Genomic DNA, 22215 nt, shown 5'->3' with positions numbered 1-22215 from the left:
TATTTCATCCACAAATTAGCAAACAATAACAAATAACAAGAAAGCAGTTACCTCATTGTAAGAAATGTGATTCCAAAATTGCAGAATCTCACAGTAAGTAAGAAAACCCTATTGCTGGAAATTTTTGCTTTTTTTTGGTGACAATGTGATGTGTATTTTAGTCGGACTTCAAGGTGGCAGGCAAAACATTGGAATACTTTGAAGTAGAAGCTCTCAACAGTGGCTTTAAGTAGAATCACCGGAGAGCTTATAAGAAATAACGATCCCTGGGTCCACACTCCAGACCCATTAGATGGAAATCTCTGGGGTGACGCATTGGAAGTTTTTAAAAGCTCCCCAGAAGATTCTCATGTGGCGCCAGGGTTGAGAACTACTATTTAGTAGCCAGTGCTTAGCAATCCATGTAGTTTGTTTCTTCTGGGATGTGCTTTACAATCTTTTTTTAATCATTCAAATCATTTTTCAAATCATTTTTCTGTATAGTAGGAGGGCATTTTGATGTGATTCCTGAGCTAAGAGAAGAATCTCCTTCTGTCTTCCTCCCGGCTTCTCTACCACTTTTAAGCTGTGTTAGACATTGGCTACTAGGTGGCTCCAGCCCAGGCTTCCTGCTTTGGGCAGTGACATTGGGCTGTTCCTTAAGCAAGAAGTAGCTGCTGATTGCAACAGTAGGGGTACTGTAGTCTGGAAGTTTTTATCCCCCCTAACTTCACATGTTGAAGTTCTAACCCACAAGGTGATGGTGTCAGGTGTTGGAGCCTTTGGGAGGTGATTAGGTCCTGAGGGGTAGATTCCTCATAGATGGGATGAGTGCCCTCATAATAGAGACCTCAGAGAAACCCTTCCCCCCTCCACTATGTGAGGACACAGAGAAAAAGCGCTGTCAACGAACCAGAAAGCAGTACCTTCATCCTGGACTTCCAGGCTCCAGAATTATGAGGAATAAATTTCTGTTGTTCATATGCTACCCAGTTGATGGCATTTTGTTATAGCAACATGAATGTGAGACAAGGACGCACTTGACCAACCAATTGGCTGGCAAGAAACCGCTTAGGTAGACAGGTGTAAAAAGTCCCTGCCCAACAGAAAGATGACATTTAACTAGGTCAAACCATGTCCCCATAGAATTCTAATGGGGATAGATAGAGAAAAATCAGTTGGCTGGTAAAAAGAGTCAAAGGAGAAGATAGATGCTGAGCAGATAATATGGCATCCAGCCTGTTAAAATCACCTGATTGGTAATGAGAATCAGTGAAGAAGATAGATGCTGAGTGGATGAGATGGCCTCCAGAGCTGTTTTCAACCCTTAGTGATGGTTTGCTGGAGTCCTCTGAGTTTCCTGTCTCCCTCACTGCCTTGTGTGTCCTTAGAGCAAACCTCCAGTATGCAAGGCAGCCTGAGCAAGCCTCTTTACAACCATTAAGGTCCATCACAGAGAGTGAGGGAGACTCCTGAAGCATACATTTCTCTGTGAACTCACAAAGCATACCAGGGGTCTGTTCCTTTCATGAGCTTTAAGTGATCTACATACCAAGCTCTTCAGAGCACCCCAACATAGCTGCTTCCTGAGGGGGGACCTACTGAAAAGTTTGTACTTACTATGTGCTCGGTGGAGTTGGCTGGGCTTAAAAATCCCCGTATTCTCTAGTCTCTGAAACAGCCAATCATGCCTCACTCCTGCCAAGAGCTTTTCAAAGTCATCAGGTTGCAAGGTACGAGCCTCAAGGATCTCTTGCCTTGTCTTTCCCGGCAATGAAACCCAAGAACTCCCACTGGAATTCAGATAGGACCAAGGACTGTCCTCCTCAGAAGAACCGCTGGAAAACACAGGTGATTTCAACCACCACGCCGAGGATGAACTGGAGTTCTGGCTACAATTTGGCACATTTCCAGCCTCATTTCCTTCCTCTATGGTAGTGCAGTCCTCGCTGAGGACAGGGAAGAGGATGTTACTGCTTACAGAGGAATTGGAGTTCTCAGCCCTCTGACCAGGCGGCTCTCTCAGAGTGCACAGTCTATGAGAGCCGTGCCCATTTATACAGGGGACATCCGTGCTGTCGAGCAGTTGCCCCTCCTCATCCACCGTGGAGGCATCAGGGTCGATGCCCTGCTCTGCGACTGAACCACCACTTTTTCTGGAGTCAGAATTTTGAACAGGCCAATTAGGGGTGAAGGAGCTATATGGCAGCATGGAAATGTTTTCCAGAGAATTGCGCATGACCCTGTGAAAGTCTAAGGGTACATCTTCAGTGCTTTCTGCTGTTTCTCCTTCTGGGTCAACCCAGGAGGGACTAGCTTTAAATGTAGGGCCTGTGCCTCTTTCACTGATTTCTTCTCCCTGCTCTTTCTCCTGCCTGTCTTTGGCATCACAGTTGGTTTCTGGAAACTCATCAATTATTTCAAAGGCTTCTTCATCTTGGACTGAAGGATATGTGCCCATATTCTTGGGCCTACCAGAATCAGAAGACCAAGAAGCAGAACCATATGAGGGTCTGGTGTGAGCAGAAGTATTTCTGGGTCCCATATTTCTGACTTCCTGGATACCTTCTGGCGCTCCTTCTAGAAGCCCTGCACCAGAGGCCAAGAAAGTACCTGGGATATTATGAGGAGGGAAGGGTGTTAAGGGCATCTGTTTGTGCAACTGATTTTGAGAAGGCTCTGCATTGTCATCTTTGGGTTCCTGAAGAGAGAGATCCTGAAGCTCTGAACACAATGAATGCACAGCTCTGCCTTCCCTGTCATTCTCTAGCTCCTCAGACAAGGCAGTGGAACACTGAGTGTCCACCAGATGTTCTTTACCAGGCTCTTTTCTGGCTGACCTGTCATCAACGTGATAATTCACTTCCTCCCAGCTTGTAGAGGAACTAAACCCTGATAAGTTGCTCCAAGCACTGGAGCTCTGGCTGCCACTCAGAGACTTGTTGAAAACAGCTCCCCCACCATTGCTGTAGTCCAATGGTTCAGTCTCAGTCTCTACATCTTGATCCAAGGAGACTCGAAATACGTCAGAATGGGTCCAGTTTCTCCTTCCTCCCCTTCTGAGTTCCCTCTGAACATTCTTAGCCATTAGGGAGGAAGATATTCCTGTGTCTCTTTGACAATGTGGCTTTTCTTGAGTAGTACTCACAGTATCTATGTTTTTTGTTTCTGTTTTTAGAGCAGTGATACAGACTCCTGTTTTTGCACCTTTCTGTTCATTTTTGTTGTTTCCACAATCACTTTCAAATACTTCACACACCGAAGTATGGTGCTGTGAACAGGTGTCAAGGATTTTTTGGAAATCCACTTGCCCATGCAAGATAAGTTTATCCAACCTGCACTTGAAACTCTCTGGAACATAAGATCTGTCATCTAAATTTGAGAAGCTTTGAACTTGTAAATGTTCCTTTACCTGGGCAATCACAGACATAATTTCTTGACACAGGGCTTCTCTGTCCTGACTTCTGGAGGAAGTGCTGAAATTGTACAGCTTCCCCATCGCTTCCTTACAGAGCTGAATTGCTGCATGGACTGTCCCTGTCTCCCCATGGAGCCTTCTGTGCACTGTGGTGAGACCAAAAGCAGCTTTGACAAAGCTGTGAAGCTCCTGTTTTCCAGTAACAGGCTCATCATCTCTCTTGGTGAGAAGGCCAATCTCAAAGGCCTCTTTGGCTTCACACAGATAAAAGTTTTTCATTTCTGGAGGACAGTCATTTGAACTACTATATGACAATAAGCATGTGCCACGGATATTCTGGGAAAAATACCAAATACCAAATCAGATATTGAATTAAAAACTGGAAGTGAATCAGGACAAACTTTTCATTTCTGGAAGACAGTCATTTGAAATATTATAGAAAAATGAACACATGCCACAAACATTCTAAGGAAAACGTACAGCAAACATTGAGTTATGGACCCGAGGTCTTTTTGGTGAATCAGAAGGGATGGGGATGTAAGTGATTGGCTGGCATGAAGGGGTAAGAAATTAGCTGCAATTACCATCCTATTGTATTTCTGATACATTTTGATTAAAGACGATGGACTTGTGTTTGTTGCTGTTGTTAGTTTTAACAGAGTCCATCCATGGAAATGGATATAAGTTTCTCTATGCAAATAAGGATGCTATATATGAATACATCATTCATTTAATAGTCGAAACAATAGGGCATTGGTATCCAAATGCATCTGTGCATTTGAATCACCTGGGCAATATTCCAAAATTAAAGATTTTTGGATACCAACCCCAGAGATTTGCATTCAGTGGATCTAGGGTAGAGCTCAGAAATGTGTAGCCTTTCTTTGTTTCTTATTTTCTTTCTTTCTCTCTCTTTCTTTCTTTCCTTCTTTCTTTCTTTTTTTCCTTCCTTCCTTCCTTCCTTTTTTCCTTTTTTTTTTTGAGATAGGGTCTTGCTCTGTTACCCAGGTTGGAGTGCAGTGGTGCAATCTCAGCTCACTGCAAACTCAACCTGCCAGGCTCATGTGATCCTCCCACCTCAGCCTCCCTAGTACCTGGGACTATAGGCGTGTACCACCACACCTAGGCAATTTTTATTTTTTAATTTTTTGTAGAGACAAAATCTCACCATGTTGCTCAGGCTAGTCTTGAAATTTTGGGTTCAAGTCATCCTCCTACCTTGGCCTCCCAAAGTGTTGGGATTACAGGTGTAAGCCACCATGCCTGGCTGGAATACATATTTTGAGAAGGTTCCTCAGGTGATTTTGATGTGCACTCAGGCTTGGGAACCACTGTTTCACAACAGACAACATTCTATCCTTGGGCTGAATTAATTTAGCTCCTAGCAGGCTGTCAAAACTCCGACAGATAAAATTTTTCCACATGTGGTGTGGAGTCTTATCACAATTGCCACTGATGAGACACAAAGCCTATTTGAAGGTTAAACCTTTCCCTTCTCACTGGTTACATCGGAAAGCACCCTGGGGAGAGGTCCTGTGGGGGTGTGAGGAAGGGCCGCACTCTGTTTACCACAGCTGTGAGCACGAAGAGTGGCGTGTAGGCACTGAAGGCAGCTGCCAGCTTGCAGGCTTCTGCGGCGGACAGCACGTGGTGGTCAAACTCCTTCAGCAGGCTCTGTGAGAAAACAGGAGGCTAGGTGGAATGGTGATAATTATCAATGAGCAAAAAACAGGCTATGAAATGGTTTTGCTTTTCTTTCATGATTTCAAGGGACTCCTTACCACAATCCATTCAGAACAGTGTCAATAAAGAGTAAGTGGGTCTAAAGACCACAAGGTGTTGACTTTGCTTTTTCCCAGCAGCCACACACCTGTGCAAAATAATTTGGGTGAGTTTCTTTGGAAGATGGTGGCAGTTCTTTGTTCAAAGGAACCTGCAAATTTTGCAGCCAGATTAATTGATTTCTGCACTGCTCTTGGCCAAGGGTCCTTTAATTGATGATTTCACAGCAATTAGGATTCATTTATTAATTCTACAAATATGTACAGAGTACCTCCACATGCCAGGGCCTGTTCTAGACACAGGAGACAGCAGGCAGTGAGCCCGCAAGGAGCTTACTTTCTGTTGTGGGGGAGGGATCAGTCAATATACAAAACAAGTGAAGTGTATAGTATTTGAGATGATGACAAGTGTTCTGGAGAGAAAATAAATGGAGAAGGGGTTAGGGAGGTCCAGGATGGGAGGGAAGTTTGCAATTTTAAACAGTCATCAAGGATAACTTCAGTGAACAAGGGACATGATCCTCCTGTTTTGGTCAAACAGAAAAAGCAACATCTTAGATTCAGATTACCATCAGCAAGCTGTATGTGTTCTTTTGCTACACTAATTAGTATTGAGCATGGTTACCATTGTGATTGGGGTCTTTAATAAAAATAGCAATATGGATGATAATAAAAAGTCCATTTCAGCACAGTGTGAAGAGCAGCAGAACATCCTTGCCACTTCTCTGGGCTGGTCAGAGACCTGGGCTCAGCTCCCAGTTCTCTCTCTTACTGGTTGTGTAAACTGCAGAGGTTAGTTAGTTTCTCCGCACTGCATTTTATTTTCCTCTAAAATGGAGTGACACAATTTGCTCTACCCTCCCCATAGGGTTTTATGTGGAGATATATACACTTTTTTGAGTTGTAAAGTGATGTATAAAAATTAGCAGTCATTATTATCAAGGACGAGAGCCTGGAACAAGGGACTGATGCTCTGATTTAAATAGATGGTGATTATAAAGTTTTAAAATTATTACCCCTTTATCATCAAAATGGCCCAAGTTTGGAAACTGAATTTTGTGATACTCAGAAAGAAGTGAAGCTCAAAATAATTTTGTTGATATTCATTCATTCATTCATTCATTCACCAGTAACTTTCTGAGCACCCTCTGAGTGTCTGGTACAGTGCTGAGTGCTGGGATAATAAAGCCAAATAGGACACCCAGGACTCCTCCCCAGGATTCCTCCCATCTGTGTAGCAGGGGCAGCACTGAGCTCCCTGCCTCCCAATCTCCTGAGAAAGACACCCACTAATCACCCACCAACGACACCATTGACAGTTTTACAGATGATGCCACTCAGTGTTATGATAATTACCAAATTAATTTGTGGATTGTTTTTAAACTTTTCATAATCATTCTTGCTCATGGAAACAAAGATGTCTGCCAGTATACCTAATGACGTGGAGAGGCCCTGCAAGAAAAACACAAACAAGCCACAGATTGGGAATTCACAGTGGATTACTACTCTCATTTCATGGCCTAAAGGCAATGGTTATCCCTCCATATGAATGATTTGCCTATTGTTATTTTATTACTATGACACTGGAGATACTATTTTTAAAAGTCAACATATAATAATTGTACATGTTTATGGGATACAGTGTGACATTTTGACATACGCATACATTGTGTAATAATACCCTGACTTGGAGATACTTTTAAACTGGCTGCCACAGAGCTTGAAAGATCAACACATCCTAGGGCACCTGGCCTAATGTAAACACAGCTACTTCTCAGCTAGGTTTCACTGGGTGATCAATACTAACTTGTCCCTACTGCTAGGCCTGAATAACTGGCTCAAGGAAGAGTTCACATCACAGTCTGTATTGTAAAAGAATCGTAGACAGCAATTGCTTGCACAGCTCAGGGAAATGTAATAACCGGATGCTTCAGATAATGAGACTATTCCCACAGAATTCCAGAAAATGAAAATGTCAAGTAGGATTGACATATACTACTTGATGTTACATAAACAATTGAAGTCTTCGCCCACTCAACTCCAGAAAAATGATTTTACATATAAGCAACTTGGCCATCTCAACTTTGCTATGCAATCAAGTAAAGGCTAAATATATAATAAAACAGATAAATGAATGGACCAGTAGAGATAAATATATAAATGGACAGTTACAAACGATTATAAAAACACCATCTATGCCCCAAGAGTCTAGCTGTGAGTGAGGATGAAGCAAGACACAGAAGGAAGTTACTAACTGTACCTGGTCCTATGCTCATGAAAAATAAATAAAAATAGGACAGATGAAATTGATACATGAGAAATGGAATTGTATCATAAAGAGATAATCATCCAAAGACAAATACAGGAAAGGAGAAAAACAAGCACTAGACAAACCACCTTTTTATCCGGCTGAGGAAGTGCCAAATATCCTACGATGGAGGCCCATATTAACTCTGCTGCTTCGTACCACATCCCTGAAAAAAAAAGACGGGCAGGGAGAGGGATAGGGGAGGGACAGCTGGTATCTGTGCTCTTGTATGAGAGAATACCTTTGAAAACTAATACAGAAACAAGACTCATTAGATCCTGTTAGGAAAACTCAGGCTTAGATTAGATTGACACAGTAATGTTTTTCCAATTGTAATAGAGACAATTTTTCCGTTTCACTGGGAAATAGAATTATTATATATTTGTATATATAATATGTATAATATATGTAGTTTTCTCAGTATTTTTACAAAAACAATAATTGCCACCTCCTGTTAAAATTTCTCAAACCCTTATTTTGCATTCTAAAGTATATTAGCATTCTATAAACTTGAAAAATTCATGAATACCTTAAGGAATGAACGAATACAGTGTCACGGTGGGTATAGTATAAGGTGTCACCATATCACACGGAGTCCTGCTGAACTGAGTCAGGTGTGAGAAATAACACTGGGAACCCTACAGTTAACATCACAATATACAACCGTGAACCTCCCTAACAAAACTTACTAGAAAAAAAAATTTATTAATATTTGTGACACTCCTAGGATCTTAAATGCCATTCTCTTTTCGATGAGGAAAGTAAGGCAAGTGGAAATTACCAATTTTAGCCAGATAAAATAAGAAAATTCCACAGTGAAACCATGCAGCCAGGCTTTGTAAATGAGCCTTGAGAAACGCAAGTGTTAGATGATGGTACCTAGCTTTTGCAGAATCTGCCCTCTGATCTGTATACAGACCGACTGCACCAGGACCTTGTCACTTTCATTTCTGTACAGCCAGGTACCTAAAAGAAAAGAGGAAAAATTTCCTTGAATTATCAGAGATATAGCCTTGTAAATTAAAACTATTTTCGCAGAAGTCTTCATGAGCACATGTGACACCATTTTGAGAGACAATCTCGTCTCTCCATTTAGAATCAGGTCCAAACTTCTTGCTGTAGCCTCAGGCTCTGCAGGAACTGACTCCTGTCTGGTCTCCAGTTCCCCCACTTACTCTCTGTCCACTCTAGCTTTATTTTGCCTCCTTGTTATAGGACTGGCCTCTTGCTTCGTGGCAGCTGCACTTACCACTAGCCCTGCTTGGGATCCTCTTTCCTCTGGCTTCTTAAGAGGCCAGATCCTTCTTCTTCAGGTCTCAGCTACAGTGCTTTTCCTCAAAGGCCTCCACAGATTAATTTTTCTACACCGTTACCCCCACTGTCTTATGGTTGCTTTGCAGAGGGTGAGGTGGGTCCCATCTGAGGAAAATTTGTTTGGATGTCAAAACTGATGACTCCACACATGTACCAAGAGGGTATGAGAAGATTTATTGCTCACATAATGAGACTTTCTAGGGTAAGTCAGGCTGGCACCCAAGCTGCTCCTTTGACTCAGGCAGGGAGTGGTGAGTGGCTTTGCTTTTCACTGTGACTGGGGTGTGGGGCCGGGTAAAGGTTCCTGTAAGCTGCATTTGGGTGTGTGGATGAAAGGGCTTTTTGTTGTTTGTTTGTTTGTTTGTTTTAATCAGCCTGTCCAGTGTGAGACAAAAGTAAAAAAGGCTGTGGCTTGAAAACTGTCAGTGGTCAAACATCAAAAAGAGAGGCAGACTCTTTACTGCCCCCTCACTATTCTCTGTCACATCAGATAATATTTATTTTCTTCCTAGCTTTGAATCCATGTGTGTGTGTGTGTGTGTGTGTGTGTGCACATGATGGCAAGAGTGTATATTGTAGTTTAGTGATGGTGGCCACAAGTGAGGGGTGCGTGGTTAATATTTGGATTCCAAACTGTCTCCCCATTAGAAATGTCCACAAGTGTCAAGGAGTTTGAGGCCTCACATCCAAGCATGCTGAGTTTAAAAGTCCAGTGGAAACTTCTCAACTTATTGACAAACTTGCTAACTTAAATGCCCAGAAATTCAGACACGATATCCAAAGGCTTAAGCTATTTGTTACCCAACTATTAGGACTTGCTTCCTTTCATGGATAATTAAATATTGAAAGAAAATCCATTTTGAAACAAGTTTTTATTAAAGTTCTTATGTACCAAAAATCAAATCTATTTTCTGAACCATTTAAATCGATAAAGCCAAAGCAGACTCTTCTGAACTTAGAGGCTTTTATTTCCAATCACAATTTTGTTTAAAAGCTGCTATCGAACGTTTATAAGGCCCACAGAATTACCTGCCTTGACAGTGACTGTCCATTAGGTAACATACTCTGTAAGGAAGCAGGCCAATAGTAGATTCCTTGTCTTTGTTTTTTTGTTGTTGTTGTTGTTAACTTAGAGAAAACAGACACACAGAGATGTAAGCTGCTTGATCAAAGCTTCTTCATTCATCAGTGGCAAAGCCAGTCCCAGATAGCTCTAAAAACATCTAATGTATAGTAACTATTAAGTCACTAAGTTGTTATTAAATGAGTGCTCTGTTTGGGGCTGAGGTAAAGGTGATTGTGAAGATATGAAAGTACTTACCCGTTGCTCCATTGTTGCTTATTAGACTGCTCAGAATATACTCTGCTTTTAAAAGTTTTCCTGAAAAGCAGCAACCAAATGCCACATGATTAGCTTTGAAAATGCACTTAACAATTACAAGTCATGCTCTAAGGTTGATATATTGCAGCAGGAACCGTAACCTCCCCTGGAAACGTTCCATTTTATAATTTAAAATCAATAACAACATCATCTATAAAACTGAGAAAGAAAGATGAGGTTTTCAGAAGTTGGTAAGGTGGGAAGTTGGACAGTATTTAAATGGCTATTAGATTCATACGTATGTGATAATTCATTCACACAGAGCAAGGCTTGTGGAGTAGAGGCAAACTTTTGTAACAGGCTGTGCCACCTCCCTGTGAAAGCTATACTTCAAGAAGTGCAATGGAGTTACCCATGGACAGGAACTAGTTATGGAATTATCAGGAAGGAATTTGGAGGTGGGGAGTGAGGAGATTCTTTCTCAAGGGTTTACTTATTTTGTTACTACCACATAGGAAGGGCCTATTCTATGGACATCTGTTGGAAGCACAATTGTTTATCCTTTTAACCAAACATTCCTTTTTCCAGGTGCCTCTAAGCCCTACATGATCTGGCTTCCATGACTTCTTTGACCTCACCTCTAACTTCTTGTTCCTTCCTTCTCAGCCCTCTACTTCAGTCACAGTGGCTTCCTTATCACCCCTTGAGTAGACCAGGCTCATTACCACATCAGAGTTTTTGTATTTACAATTCTTTCCGTGTGTAATGCTTTCATCCCAAATATCTGCAAGACTTCCTCTCTTCTTCTTCAGGTCTTTGCTCAAATGTCACTGTCTCTGAAAGCCTCCCCTGACCATCTTATTTTAAATTACATACATAGACATATGCTCTGGCTGTGGTAGATTGTATTTCCAAAAAGACCACACCAATATATTCCATTCTTCAGGCTTATTTGCAATGATGACCTGGTCATTTTTCCATCAAGAAGTGGAATCTAGAGTTTATTTCCCCTCACCATGAACACAACTGGCCCTGTGACCTGTTTTAACCAATGGAATGTGGCAGATATCTGGGCGTTAAGGGATCTATAAATTTTGCCTTCCCTTCTTGTAACTTAGCCCGATGCTCTAAGGAAGCTGAGGCTGCCACATGGAGAGGCCCAAGCAGAGGAGAGCTGAGGACCTCCCCCCAAGCCTCCGCTGGGCTCTTAGCTGGCAGCCAGTACCAAATGCCTACTGTGTGGATGAGACCATGACAGACCTTCTAGCTATCCCAGCTTCCAGCTGACAGTAGTTATAACAATCACCCAAACTACAAATTATGAGAGTGAATAAATTATTACTGTTTTAAGCCACTAAGCCATGGAGTGGCTTGTAACATAGCAATAGAGAAATCACACACTTAAAAGTGGAGTACTACTATAACAAAAATTTTGGAGACTTGAAGGGTGTTGAGACAAAAGGCAGTGAAAAAATTGTTCCTGGAAGTTTGAGAAAGGGAACAGACATTATACGTGTTGTAAAGTTTGGCAACATGGTCTTCAGGAGTAATGTGGACTGTAGCAAAATGTAACCAGTGGACTTGGTGTCTAGCTAAGGAGATACCCAGGAAGGATATTGAAAGTGGCAAAGTGGGCCGGGCGCGGTGGCTCAAGCCTGTAATCCCAGCACTTTGGGAGGCCCAGACGGGCGGATCACGAGGTCAGGAGATCGAGACCCTCCTGGCTAACACGGTGAAACCCCGTCTCTACCAAAAAATACAAAAAACTAGCCGGGCAAGGTGGCGGGCGCCTGTAGTCCCAGCTACTCGGGAGGCTGAGGCAGGAGAATGGCGTAAACCCGGGAGGCGGAGCTTGCAGTGAGCTGAGATCCGGCCACTGCACTCTAGCCCGGGCGACAGAGCAAGACTCCGTCTCAAAAAAAAACAAAAAAAAAGAAAGTGGCGAAGTGTGTATCTTTTAGTTACCCAAGATAAAGTACAGGAAGAAAGCGATAACCTAAAGAAGAAACTACAGTAGTCGCCTCTGTCCCCAGTTTCCTTTTCTGCAGTTTCAGTTACCAGCAGTCAACAGCAGTCCAAAAATATTAAACGGAAAATTCCAGGAATAAACAATTCATAAGTTTTAAATTGCGTGCCGTTCTGAGTAGCATGATGAAATCTCATCCTGTCTGGGACATGAAGCATCCCTTTTTCCAGCAGATCCATGCTGTCTATGATGACCACTCATTAGTCACTTAGCAGCCCTCTCCATTATCAGATGAACTGTCTGTCGGGTAATGCAGTGCTTGTGTTCAAGTCACCCTTATTTTACTTAACAATGGCCCCAAAGGGCAGAAGTAGTGATGCTGGCAATTTGGATATGCCAAAGAGAAGCTGTAAAGTGCTTTCTTTAAGTGAGAAGATGAAAATTCTCAATTTAATAAGGAAGGAAAAAATTCATATGCCAAGGTTGCTAAGGTCTATGGTAAGGATGCATCCTCTATCCAAAAATGGTGAAGAAGGAAAAAGAGATTTGTGCTAGTTTTGCTGTCACATCTCAAACTGTGAAAGTATGGCTACAGTGCGTGATAGGTGCTTAGTTAAGATGGAAAAGGCATTAAATTGGTGGGTAGAAGACATAAACAGAAATGTGTCTTGATTAATGGCAGTCGGGCTTGGGCATCCACTGGGGTCTTGGAACATATCCCTCATGAATAAGGGGGGATTACTGTATTCCATTTTTAAGCAAGATTTAGAGAAAATAGAGACGGCCCAGAATAGTCTTTCCAGACAGCAAGACATTCTGAAGATAAATTTAAAATATTAAAACCTGGGGAAAAGGTCAAATTCAGGGCACTGGCAGTAAAATGTGACCTTAAGGTCAAGATCAAACCAAGGGCATGGCTGTAAAACACTTTGTTAAGACCTCAGACCCTCTGACAAAGCAAAAGAGCTTCTAAGAATCTTAAGGATGATGTCCTGTATCCCTTTGGTTTGCAGCCCAAAGTAGCATTCAAAGATAAATGTAGGCATTTTTTTCCCCTAATTTAATATGTTAAAAAGTTAGAAAGCATTTAAAGGAATTATATCAGCTTGATTTAAGAAGGGCAGAGATAGTTCAAAATGAAAAGAGACACATCTGGGAGTCAAACTTTCTATAGGCATGGAGCAGGCTGAGATGTTTTCACAAAAAATGTTTTATGGACCAGGCACAGTGGTTCATGCCTGTAATCCCAGCACTTTGGGAGACCAAGGTGGGTGGATCACCTGAGGTCAGGAGTTCAAGACCAGCCTAACCAATATGGTGAAACCCCATCACTGCTAACAACACAAAAAGTAGCCAGGCATGGTGGCATGCACCTGTAGTCTCAGCTACTGGGGAGGCTGAGACAGGAGAATTGCCTGAATCCAGGAGGTGTAGGTTGCAGTGGGCTGAGATCTCACCATTGTACTCCAGCCTACATGACAGTCTCTCTACGTATGTATGTGTACATGTGTATATGTATGTGGACAAGGAAGGATGATTCAGAGGACAAATCCAAGAGCTGAGGAAAACCATTCTCAAAGAGAAAAAGTGAGCCCTAATCAAGAAATAATTCTTGTCCCCACATCAGGAAGACTTGGGATATATGCCTGGCTAGATTTTAGATTAATATGAACTGTGACTGCTGCGTGACTCTCATTTTCCCCGCTTTTGCACGGAAGTGCCTATTGAAATTATCTTTTCCTGAATCCCCGTTGCATGTCAGTTGTGTTGGAAGATAGATAACTTGTCTTTTAGTTCACAAGTCTCTGCATCCCCAGAAGTACCTGAGAAGCCTTGTTTGTCCCTAAACGTACTTCAGAGGATAAGATCTTAAGCTTTGAACCTGAACTCTTAATGGCACAAGGCTTTGAGGGAGGAGTGAGTGTATTTTGCACATGAGAGGGATGTGTATTGTTGTAGCCAGAGCATGAACTATGATGAAATTATTTTAGGCCAGTAAATTTGGGGAGTGGCTTGTTGCAAAGCAAATGATCACAAAACACTGTCGCCGCTTCTCACCTTCTCTGCTTTATTTTTCTTTGTCATTTATTGCCATAAGACACACTGTATATTTTAATTATTTCCTCATTGCCTAGGTCTCCCCAGTAGAGTGTGAACTCTAAGACAGTAGGAGGTTTTGTCTGTTTTGTTCACTGTCCTGTCCCATGTACCTCTAACAATGCTTGGAACAGGGCAAATACTCAATAGATATTTGTCATTCATCCAAATACATGTTTGAATTGTGCCAGGGACTGTGCTAAGAGCTGGAGATGGAATGATGAACAAGACAGAGCCCCTGTCTTCAAGGTAATAATAGTAATAATAATAACAATAACAGCTACCATTTAGTAAGTGTTTACTATGTGATGGACATTGTTCTAAATTATATATAAGCACTCTATTGTCTTCATTTCACAAATAAAGAAATGGGCCTTACAGAGGATAAGTATTATCACCAAAAGATATGAACGAAGGCAGCCTGCCACGAAAGTCCAAACTCTCCAGTGCTAAACTGCTTCCCAGAGATACCACTATTTCAGATTAGTTGTCCAACATGATATTTTTGTAGGGGACCATTTTCAGCCATGCAGGATATAATTTTCTTTCTTCACATTCTCTTTTTGTCATCAGAGGAGGGAACATACAGCATGAAATAATAACTGCAGGTTTTAGAGTTTCTCACCTTCTCGCCTTCCCTTACCAATTTTAAAGTTACTGTCCTCCCTCCCTTTCTCTCTACCTCTTTCCTTCCATCCTTCCTTTCCTCCTTCTTTCCCTTCTGCCTTTCTTCCTCTTTTCTTCCCCCCCTCCCTTTCTAATTTCCTCTCTGTTTTAAAATGCCATTGTTTTGCTATTTTTTATTCTTTATAGTTCTATCTTCTCCCCCAACTTGAACCACTTGAAGACAATGAACCATATCTTGATCATCTTTATAACTATCCTAAAGGTCTAATGCAATTGTTGGCACATAGCAGGCTTTACACATATATTTGGCCAAAAAAAGAAAGGCAGAGAAAGAGAGAATAAAAGAAAATTAGTATCTGAAATCATGGTTTACAGTCGAATTAAATTTATTCACATCAATTAAAAAGAGAGATATCAAATGAAATACCTAAATGAATAAATTTTATCAAAGCAATCTCTATTCTTAAAAGATATATTTCTAATTAGGTTTTGTTGCTAACTAAGAATGGGCACTTAAAAAATACTTTGTATTTACCAACCTTACTTAATTTCTTAATTCTAACAATTAATCTGTGGATTTCTTGGAGTATTCTGTGTGCAGCCATATTGTCTACAGATAATACCGTTTTTGTTTTTTCATTTCTAGCCTTTATACTTTTTATTTCCTTTAATTTTCTTATTGCCTTGAGAGAACTTCCAGGAAAGTGTCAAATAGAGGCAGTAATGAGGTACTTTTTTTTCTCAACCTGACTTTAAAAGGAATTCTTATAATTTTTCATCATTTGTTTTGCTGGAGGCTTTCAAAAGCTTACTTCCTTTTATCAGTTTAAGAAAATTCCCTCCTATGCAGGGAGGAACTTACCATTTTTTAGCTCCAACTTATCATCTTTCAGTTCCAATTAACCCTTCAATACCTGCTTTGTGATCATGCAGACGGATCTGGTAAGCATTTCCCCTTTGCCAGCTAGCAAGATGGTAAGGATGGTAAGCCTTGTCATCGTGGGGGTGGAAGGATGCTGCATGGCAAGGGTGCTTCTCATCCTAACTTGATGTACTCCTCTGGCCAGGCCACTGTGGGTACCACTTCCTCAACGCCTGACTCCTACAGCACAGGCTTTCATAGCTTTCCCTGTGCCTGACTCCTGCAACACAGGTGACTTCTGTAGCATGTCTCCTCAGTGTGCAGAGGTCAGTCGAACCCAGCAGTCAGTCATCTCAGCTGACTTTACAGTGAAGTGCTGTCAGTTAGACTCCTGTGGTGACCAGTTTCCCCTGGCACTCTGTAAAGGCAGCTTTGTGGTGAGTTCTAAGGCACAGCGCCTCCCCGTGGACAGTTTCCCCCAACACTCAGAAGGTGGGTTTCCGGCGAGTTCTGCCAGCATGGAACCTTGGTGACTTCTCTGCCATGCAGCAAGCCATGTCTGTGCCTTCTCCAACAAGGTCTTGATCTCAGCCATGGTGTGTGTAGGTATGAGAGCCAGGAGCTCTTTTTTAGGTGTTCTGAGTCCAAGGAATAGTGGCTATACCTTATAACTGCTATCCTGCACTCTTTAGAGTTCTTCTTTAGAGTTCTCTTTACTTTTCACTAGCCAAGCTCTCATTACTCTAATCCCCTGAAATAGTAATTCTTTGTATCAAATTTTCCTTGTTCAAATTACTGTGTGGTTTCTGTCACCTGATTACATTTCTACTTCTAGTTTGCATTTTTAACCTAAGTCGGTTGAAAATTTTATTAACTTTAAAAAATCTATTTAGGTGAATGCATACTTTTTCTTCTTTATTCTGTGCATGTGGTGCACTAAATGAATAGATTTAAAAATATTTAACTATCATCCAGGCACAGTGACTCATGCCTATAATCCCAGGACTTTGGGAAGCTGAGGCAGGAAGATCGCTTGAGCCCAGGAATTCAAGACCAACCTGGGCAACATAGAGAGACTTCATCTCTACAGAAAATAAAAAAGTTAGCTGGGCATGGTGGCACATGCCTGTAGTCCCAGCTGCTTGGGAGGCTAAAGTGGGAGGACTCCTTGGGCTTGGAAGGTTGAGGCTGCAGTGACCCATGATTGCACCACTGCACTCTAGCCTGGGTAACAGAGTGAGATCGTGTGCCCCACCCACCCCCCAAAAAAACCAACAAAATAAAACCCACTATCCTTATATATCTGGAATAAACCTTCCTTGATTGTAATGCATTATTAATTTAATATAATGTTGGTCAATTTGGTAATATTTTAAGATTTTTTGCACCTTATTAATTATATAAGTGATATTGCCATATAATTTCCTTTTATTTTAATCTTACATGGCTAATGTATTTACCACATTCTTTTTTTTTTTTTTTTTTTTTTTTTTTACTTTATAAGGAAAAAGAGATTTAATGGACTCACAGTTCCACATGACTGGGTAACCCTCACAATCACGGCAGAAGGAGAAGGAGGAGCAATGGCATGTTTTACATGGTGGGAGGCAAGAGAGCATGTGCAGGGGAACTGCCTTTTATAAAACCATCAAATCTCATGAAAACTCATTCACTATCATGAGAACAGCATGGGAAAATCCTGCCCCCATAATTCAATCACCTTCCACCGGGTTCCTCCTGTGACACATTGGGATTATGGGAACTACAATTCAAGATGACATTTGACTAGGGACACAGCCAAACCCTATCAACCTAGGTGTAGAATTACTGTCATGTAATAACACGACGTTTCACTTTTTGAAGAACTGCCAAATTGTTTTCCAAAGTGGCTGCACCATTTTACATTCCACTAGCAGCGTATGAGGGTTCTAATTTCCCTACATCCTCACTGATACTTATTGTCTTTTTGATTATAGTGAGTGTAAGGTGATATCTCATTGTGGTTTTGATTTACATTTTTTGAATGACCAGTGGTGTCATATTTATTCTTTTTTTTATTATTATACTTTAAGTTCTAGGGTACATGTACACAACATACAGGTTTGTTACATATGTATACTTGTGCCATGTTGGTGTGCTGTACCCATCAACTCGTCCTTTACATCAGGTATAACTCCCAATGCCATCTCTCCCCCCTCCCCCCTCCCCATAATAGGCCCCAGTACCACATTCTTTAGTCATCATCTTTTTTTACTCTCCACTTCTTCGTTCTAAGTTCAATTTTCTCCTTAGAAAAATGCATCCTTTAGTGTGTATGTGAGTGTGTGTATGAACGAGAGAGAGCTGTCTTGAGAATAATTCATTTTTAGTCAATCAGGTCTGAAAATGTCTATTTCATCCTCACTTTTGAATGACAATTTTCCTAGGTATAAAATCCTAGGTCGAAACCTATGTCCTCTCAATTTTTTGGAAATTCTCTTGCTTTCTGGACTCTTATCATTGATAAGATACTTTTTGTTAGTCTAAATATACTTCCTATATTAATCTCTCTTTTCTGTCTCTCATTGACTTTCTTATTGTTTGATTTTCTATAGTTTACCACACTAGGTATGGTTTAGATGTGAATTTATTTTTAAAGTTTTTTTTTTTTTTTTTTTGAGACAGGGTCTTGTTCTGTCACTCAGGCTGGAGTGCAGTGGTGCAATCATGGCTCAGTGCAGCCTCAATCTCCTGGGCTCAAGAGATCCTCCCACCGTAGCCACTGGAGTAGCTGAGACTACAGCTACATGTCACCACACCTGACTGATTTTGTTTATTTTTTTGATGAGATGAGATCGCCCTATGTTGCCCAGGCTGGTCTTGAACTCCTGGGCTCATGCGGTCCCTCCTGCCTTGGCCTCCTGAAGTCCTGGGATTACAGGTATGAGTCACCACGCCCGGCCTAAAACTTTTTTGCCCAAGGCTAGATATACTTCTTCAGTGTAAAGACATAATTTTCTCCAATTCTGAGTCTAGTTAGTCCTGCTAGAAGTCTTCCTATGCTTCTGTGTTTTTTACAATCTCTTTGAGTTTTTTAAACTTCTCTTTTATATTTTCATCTACTTAGCTCTCTGTGCTTCATTTTCAAAATTTTCTTTAAATACAGTTTCCAGTTCCATAATTTTTTCCCCCACTGTTACTGGTATTGCAGGAGTACATTTCTGGTAGGTCAGTTATGGGGTTGGAATATCTGAGAAACTGGCTGTAGAAAATGTACCTTGATTTTAAGGTTGTTAGTGGTCATTTGTCCCAGGTGGGCAGCCAAGCACATGGTTAGAATCTTTAGATCATCCCTTGCTAGTCAAGCAAGGTTCATAGAACAGCAGCACCTCAGGCCGTACCAGAGATCTACTAAATCGGAATCTGCATTTTAATAAGATCTTTAGGGGATTCAGAGCACACAGAAGTTTGGGGAGCACTACTCTGAAGCACTACCATTTGTGTCTTTTTGTTGCTGGCCTGAATCGAGGAGATTAAGTGAAACACTGAGAGTGAGCATTTAGAACTTTTTATTATCATTTGCCAAAATAATTGTATAACTCTTGAAACTGATAATAATAAATACATTAAGCTTGCATTTTTGTATCTTTGTTTTTCACTTCATTTTTCTAAGGATTTATTTTATCTCATTCACCCCATTGAAGCAGTCTGGTTGGCAGGTGGACACCCTTATTAGCAGATGAAATGCCAAAAGCTTATCTCACCAACTGGGAGGGTGTTCTGTGCTCTTCAGTCACGGTTTTGTGGTTGAATTCTTGTATCTTGTCTATATAAAAATGAACTTGTATGCTCTGCCTGTTTTGTGGGGAATTCCCCATCAATTCATCAATTACCATTACTTTCTCATTTTTTCTTTTTTCTTTTTTTTTGAGACAGTCTCACTGTTACCCAGGCTGGAGTGCGATGACATGATCTGGGTTAACTGCAACCTCTGCCTCCCGGGTTCAAGCAATTCTCCTGCCTCAGTCTCCCAAGTAGCTAGGATTACAGGCACCTGCTACCACACCAGGCTAATTTTTTGTGTTTTTAATAAAGACGGGGTTTCGCCATGTTAGCCAAGCTGGTCTCGAACTCCTGACTTCAGGTAATCCACTCGCCTTGACCTCCCAAAATGCTGGGATTGCAGGCGTGAGCCACCACCCAGCCTGTTGCTTATAAATTTTAAGGTAAGGTCATCTTTAGCCAAGAATATTTTCCTGTGAGATTCCCAAGGTCCTGGGATGTGGATACTTCTCTAGAGCATAGTTTTGCATTTGATCTCCTGGGGTCCAGAAATTTCAGTCTCGAACAACTTTTTTTTTAAATTATTTGATGGCAGGTTTCCTGCTTTGTGGGCAGAGTAAATTCAGACTCCACACTCAAATTTGGCACAGAGTTGAGATTTTTATTTTAGAGGGGAGTTTTTTTTTCCCCTCCATTCCAGAGCTTGGGCAGACAGCAAGCGTCCTTGTAACTTCTCTGCGCAGGCTGGTGGGATTGTTCAGTCTCCTTTTATAGCCTGTGCAAACCTTTAAGAATTCCAGCTTGATGCAAATATTTTACTTCTCACATGGGCACAAAGCAACTGTCTCTCATCTCTGCCCAGGGATTAAAATGACAGCCCCTTCCCTTGAGGTCTTTGCTCAAGTGTAAGTTCCTTTGGCTATGTGTCGTAAGCAGTAGTCTACTGCTGTGATTTTAAATACTTTTTATGTTTCAGGTGCCTACACATCTTTAATTCACCATATCTATGTATTTGTAATGGGAGAAGACTGCACTTGCTCAGTCCTCCATGTTGATGGAATTGGAAATCTGAGTCTTTATCTGTAACTGTGGTTTGAAAGGTTTTGTCTCCTAATTTCAGGCAAGAGTGAGGTGAGCAGGCCTTATGAGTCTTCTCTTTTTTTTTGAGACGAAGTCTCGATCTTGTCCCCCAGGCTGGAGTGCAATGGCGCGATCTCACTCACTGCAACCTCTACCTCCCAGGTTCAAGGGATTCTCCTGCCTCAGCCTCCTAAGTAGCTGGGATTACAGGTGCCTGCCACCACGCCCAGCTAATTTTTGTATTTTTTAGTAGAGACGGGGTTTCACCATGTTGGCCAGGCTGGTCTCGAACTCCTGACCTCAGGTAATCCGCCCGCTTCGGCCTCCCAAAGTGCTGGGATTACAGGCCTGAGCTACTGTGCCCAGCCTTGTGAGTCTTCTCTTGCTTCTGACATCCCACTACATTGAGTGTTTGACTGGATGGAACCCTGTGGTGGATACCAGGAAGTGCTGGATCAGAAGGATAATAGCAAGACTGCTGTCCTCTTGTATTACCTTTGTTTTTCTTCCTTACCCCGTACAATATTATATACTCTCTTTCACTTCTCCACCCCACGATTCCTAAGTGCTTAGCCTGAGAGTCTCCTTTCAGCAAATCTTCTTCTGTTACCCCTAAACCATCCCTGCTCGCAGTCCCAGTCCTTCTCTCTCTCTGAGACAGCCAGTATAGGTGGAGTCTCCAGATGTTTTGGGGCAGACATTTACACAAGAAGACTTAACTCTGAGGCTATATTTGTCTTTCTGTGGCACTTCTAATAGTGTCTTTGAGGAAAAGACAATCCCAACTATTGGGGAAAGAGATCCAGGACCTTTATGTTAGACACAGGATAATGTGAGTAGAGGAGCATCATCATGATCATCGTGATCATACCAAGGCTTTCTCGTCATCAGGAGAAAACTGCTATACCACCTGATTAGAACTTTGAGAGAAATAATTTTAAAAACCCTCCCAAAACCAATTTCAAAAAAGGAAACCTGGTCAGGCATGGCAGTTTACACCTGTTATCCCAGCATTTTGGGAGGCTGAGGTGGGTGGATCACCTGAGGTCAGGAGTTTGAGACCAGCCTGGGCAACATGGCAAAACCCAGTCTTTACAAAAAATACAAAAATTAGCTAGGTGTGGTGGCGCATGCCTATAGTCTCAGCTACTTAAGAGGCTGAGGTGGGAACATCACCTGAGCCCCGGAAGTCGAGGCTGCAGTGGGTTGTGATCAGGCCACTGCACTCCAGCTTGGGCAACAGAGCAAGACTGTCTCAAAAACAAAACAAAAACAAAAATGGGAACCTGAAAGATCAGTTTGGACATGTAAAAGCAAAGCTATCAACGTCCCTGTTTACCATTTGACCTCAGTTTCCATGTCACACTATAGCAATGCTATATGGCAGAAAATAAGCTACATTTCTCTGTTCCAAGTTCTTCTTGATGAGAACCAGTACTAGAACCCTGCCTGCACCCTCCAGCCTTCGCCACTCTGTTCCCGTCAGAGACTGACCTGCTCATACATCATTACCATCTGACACCATCAGAAGGAACAACAGTTGTTAGGTTTCTTTCATGTCTCAGACATTATAAATTACATCAGGAACATTTGAAAGAAGAAATTTTTCCTAAGTTCAACTCTGTCCCTGAGTTACTTGAGATAAGTAAATAACAAGACATGCACAATTTATGCACAGTTGCAAGAATTTGAGCGTAAAT

The 22215-nt window shown here is 41.6% G+C and overlaps 1 protein-coding gene across 7 annotated transcripts in view; it reads right to left on the bottom strand.

Annotated features, from left to right (window-relative positions):
* ALPK1 (alpha kinase 1) overlaps positions 1-22215 on the bottom strand; it is a 140780-nt gene that overhangs the window by 8637 nt on the left and 109928 nt on the right. For all 7 annotated transcript variants that reach the window (XM_033215019.1, XM_033215022.1, XM_033215023.1 and 4 more), the window contains 6 exons: positions 10122-10181; positions 8366-8452; positions 7576-7652; positions 6535-6630; positions 4967-5071; positions 1600-3733 (listed from right to left, as the gene is read on the bottom strand). In XM_033215019.1, the coding sequence (XP_033070910.1) occupies positions 1600-3733; positions 4967-5071; positions 6535-6630; positions 7576-7652; positions 8366-8452; positions 10122-10181 (2559 nt within the window). The remainder of the gene's footprint in view (positions 1-1599; positions 3734-4966; positions 5072-6534; positions 6631-7575; positions 7653-8365; positions 8453-10121; positions 10182-22215) is intronic.

Source organism: Trachypithecus francoisi, unplaced genomic scaffold, assembly GCF_009764315.1.
Source record: "Trachypithecus francoisi isolate TF-2019V2 unplaced genomic scaffold, Tfra_2.0 Lachesis_group1, whole genome shotgun sequence".
Classification (NCBI taxonomy): domain Eukaryota; kingdom Metazoa; phylum Chordata; class Mammalia; order Primates; family Cercopithecidae; genus Trachypithecus; species Trachypithecus francoisi.
The sequence above is the reverse complement of the archived record's forward strand: the minus strand, read 5'-3'. Positions and strand labels throughout refer to the sequence as shown.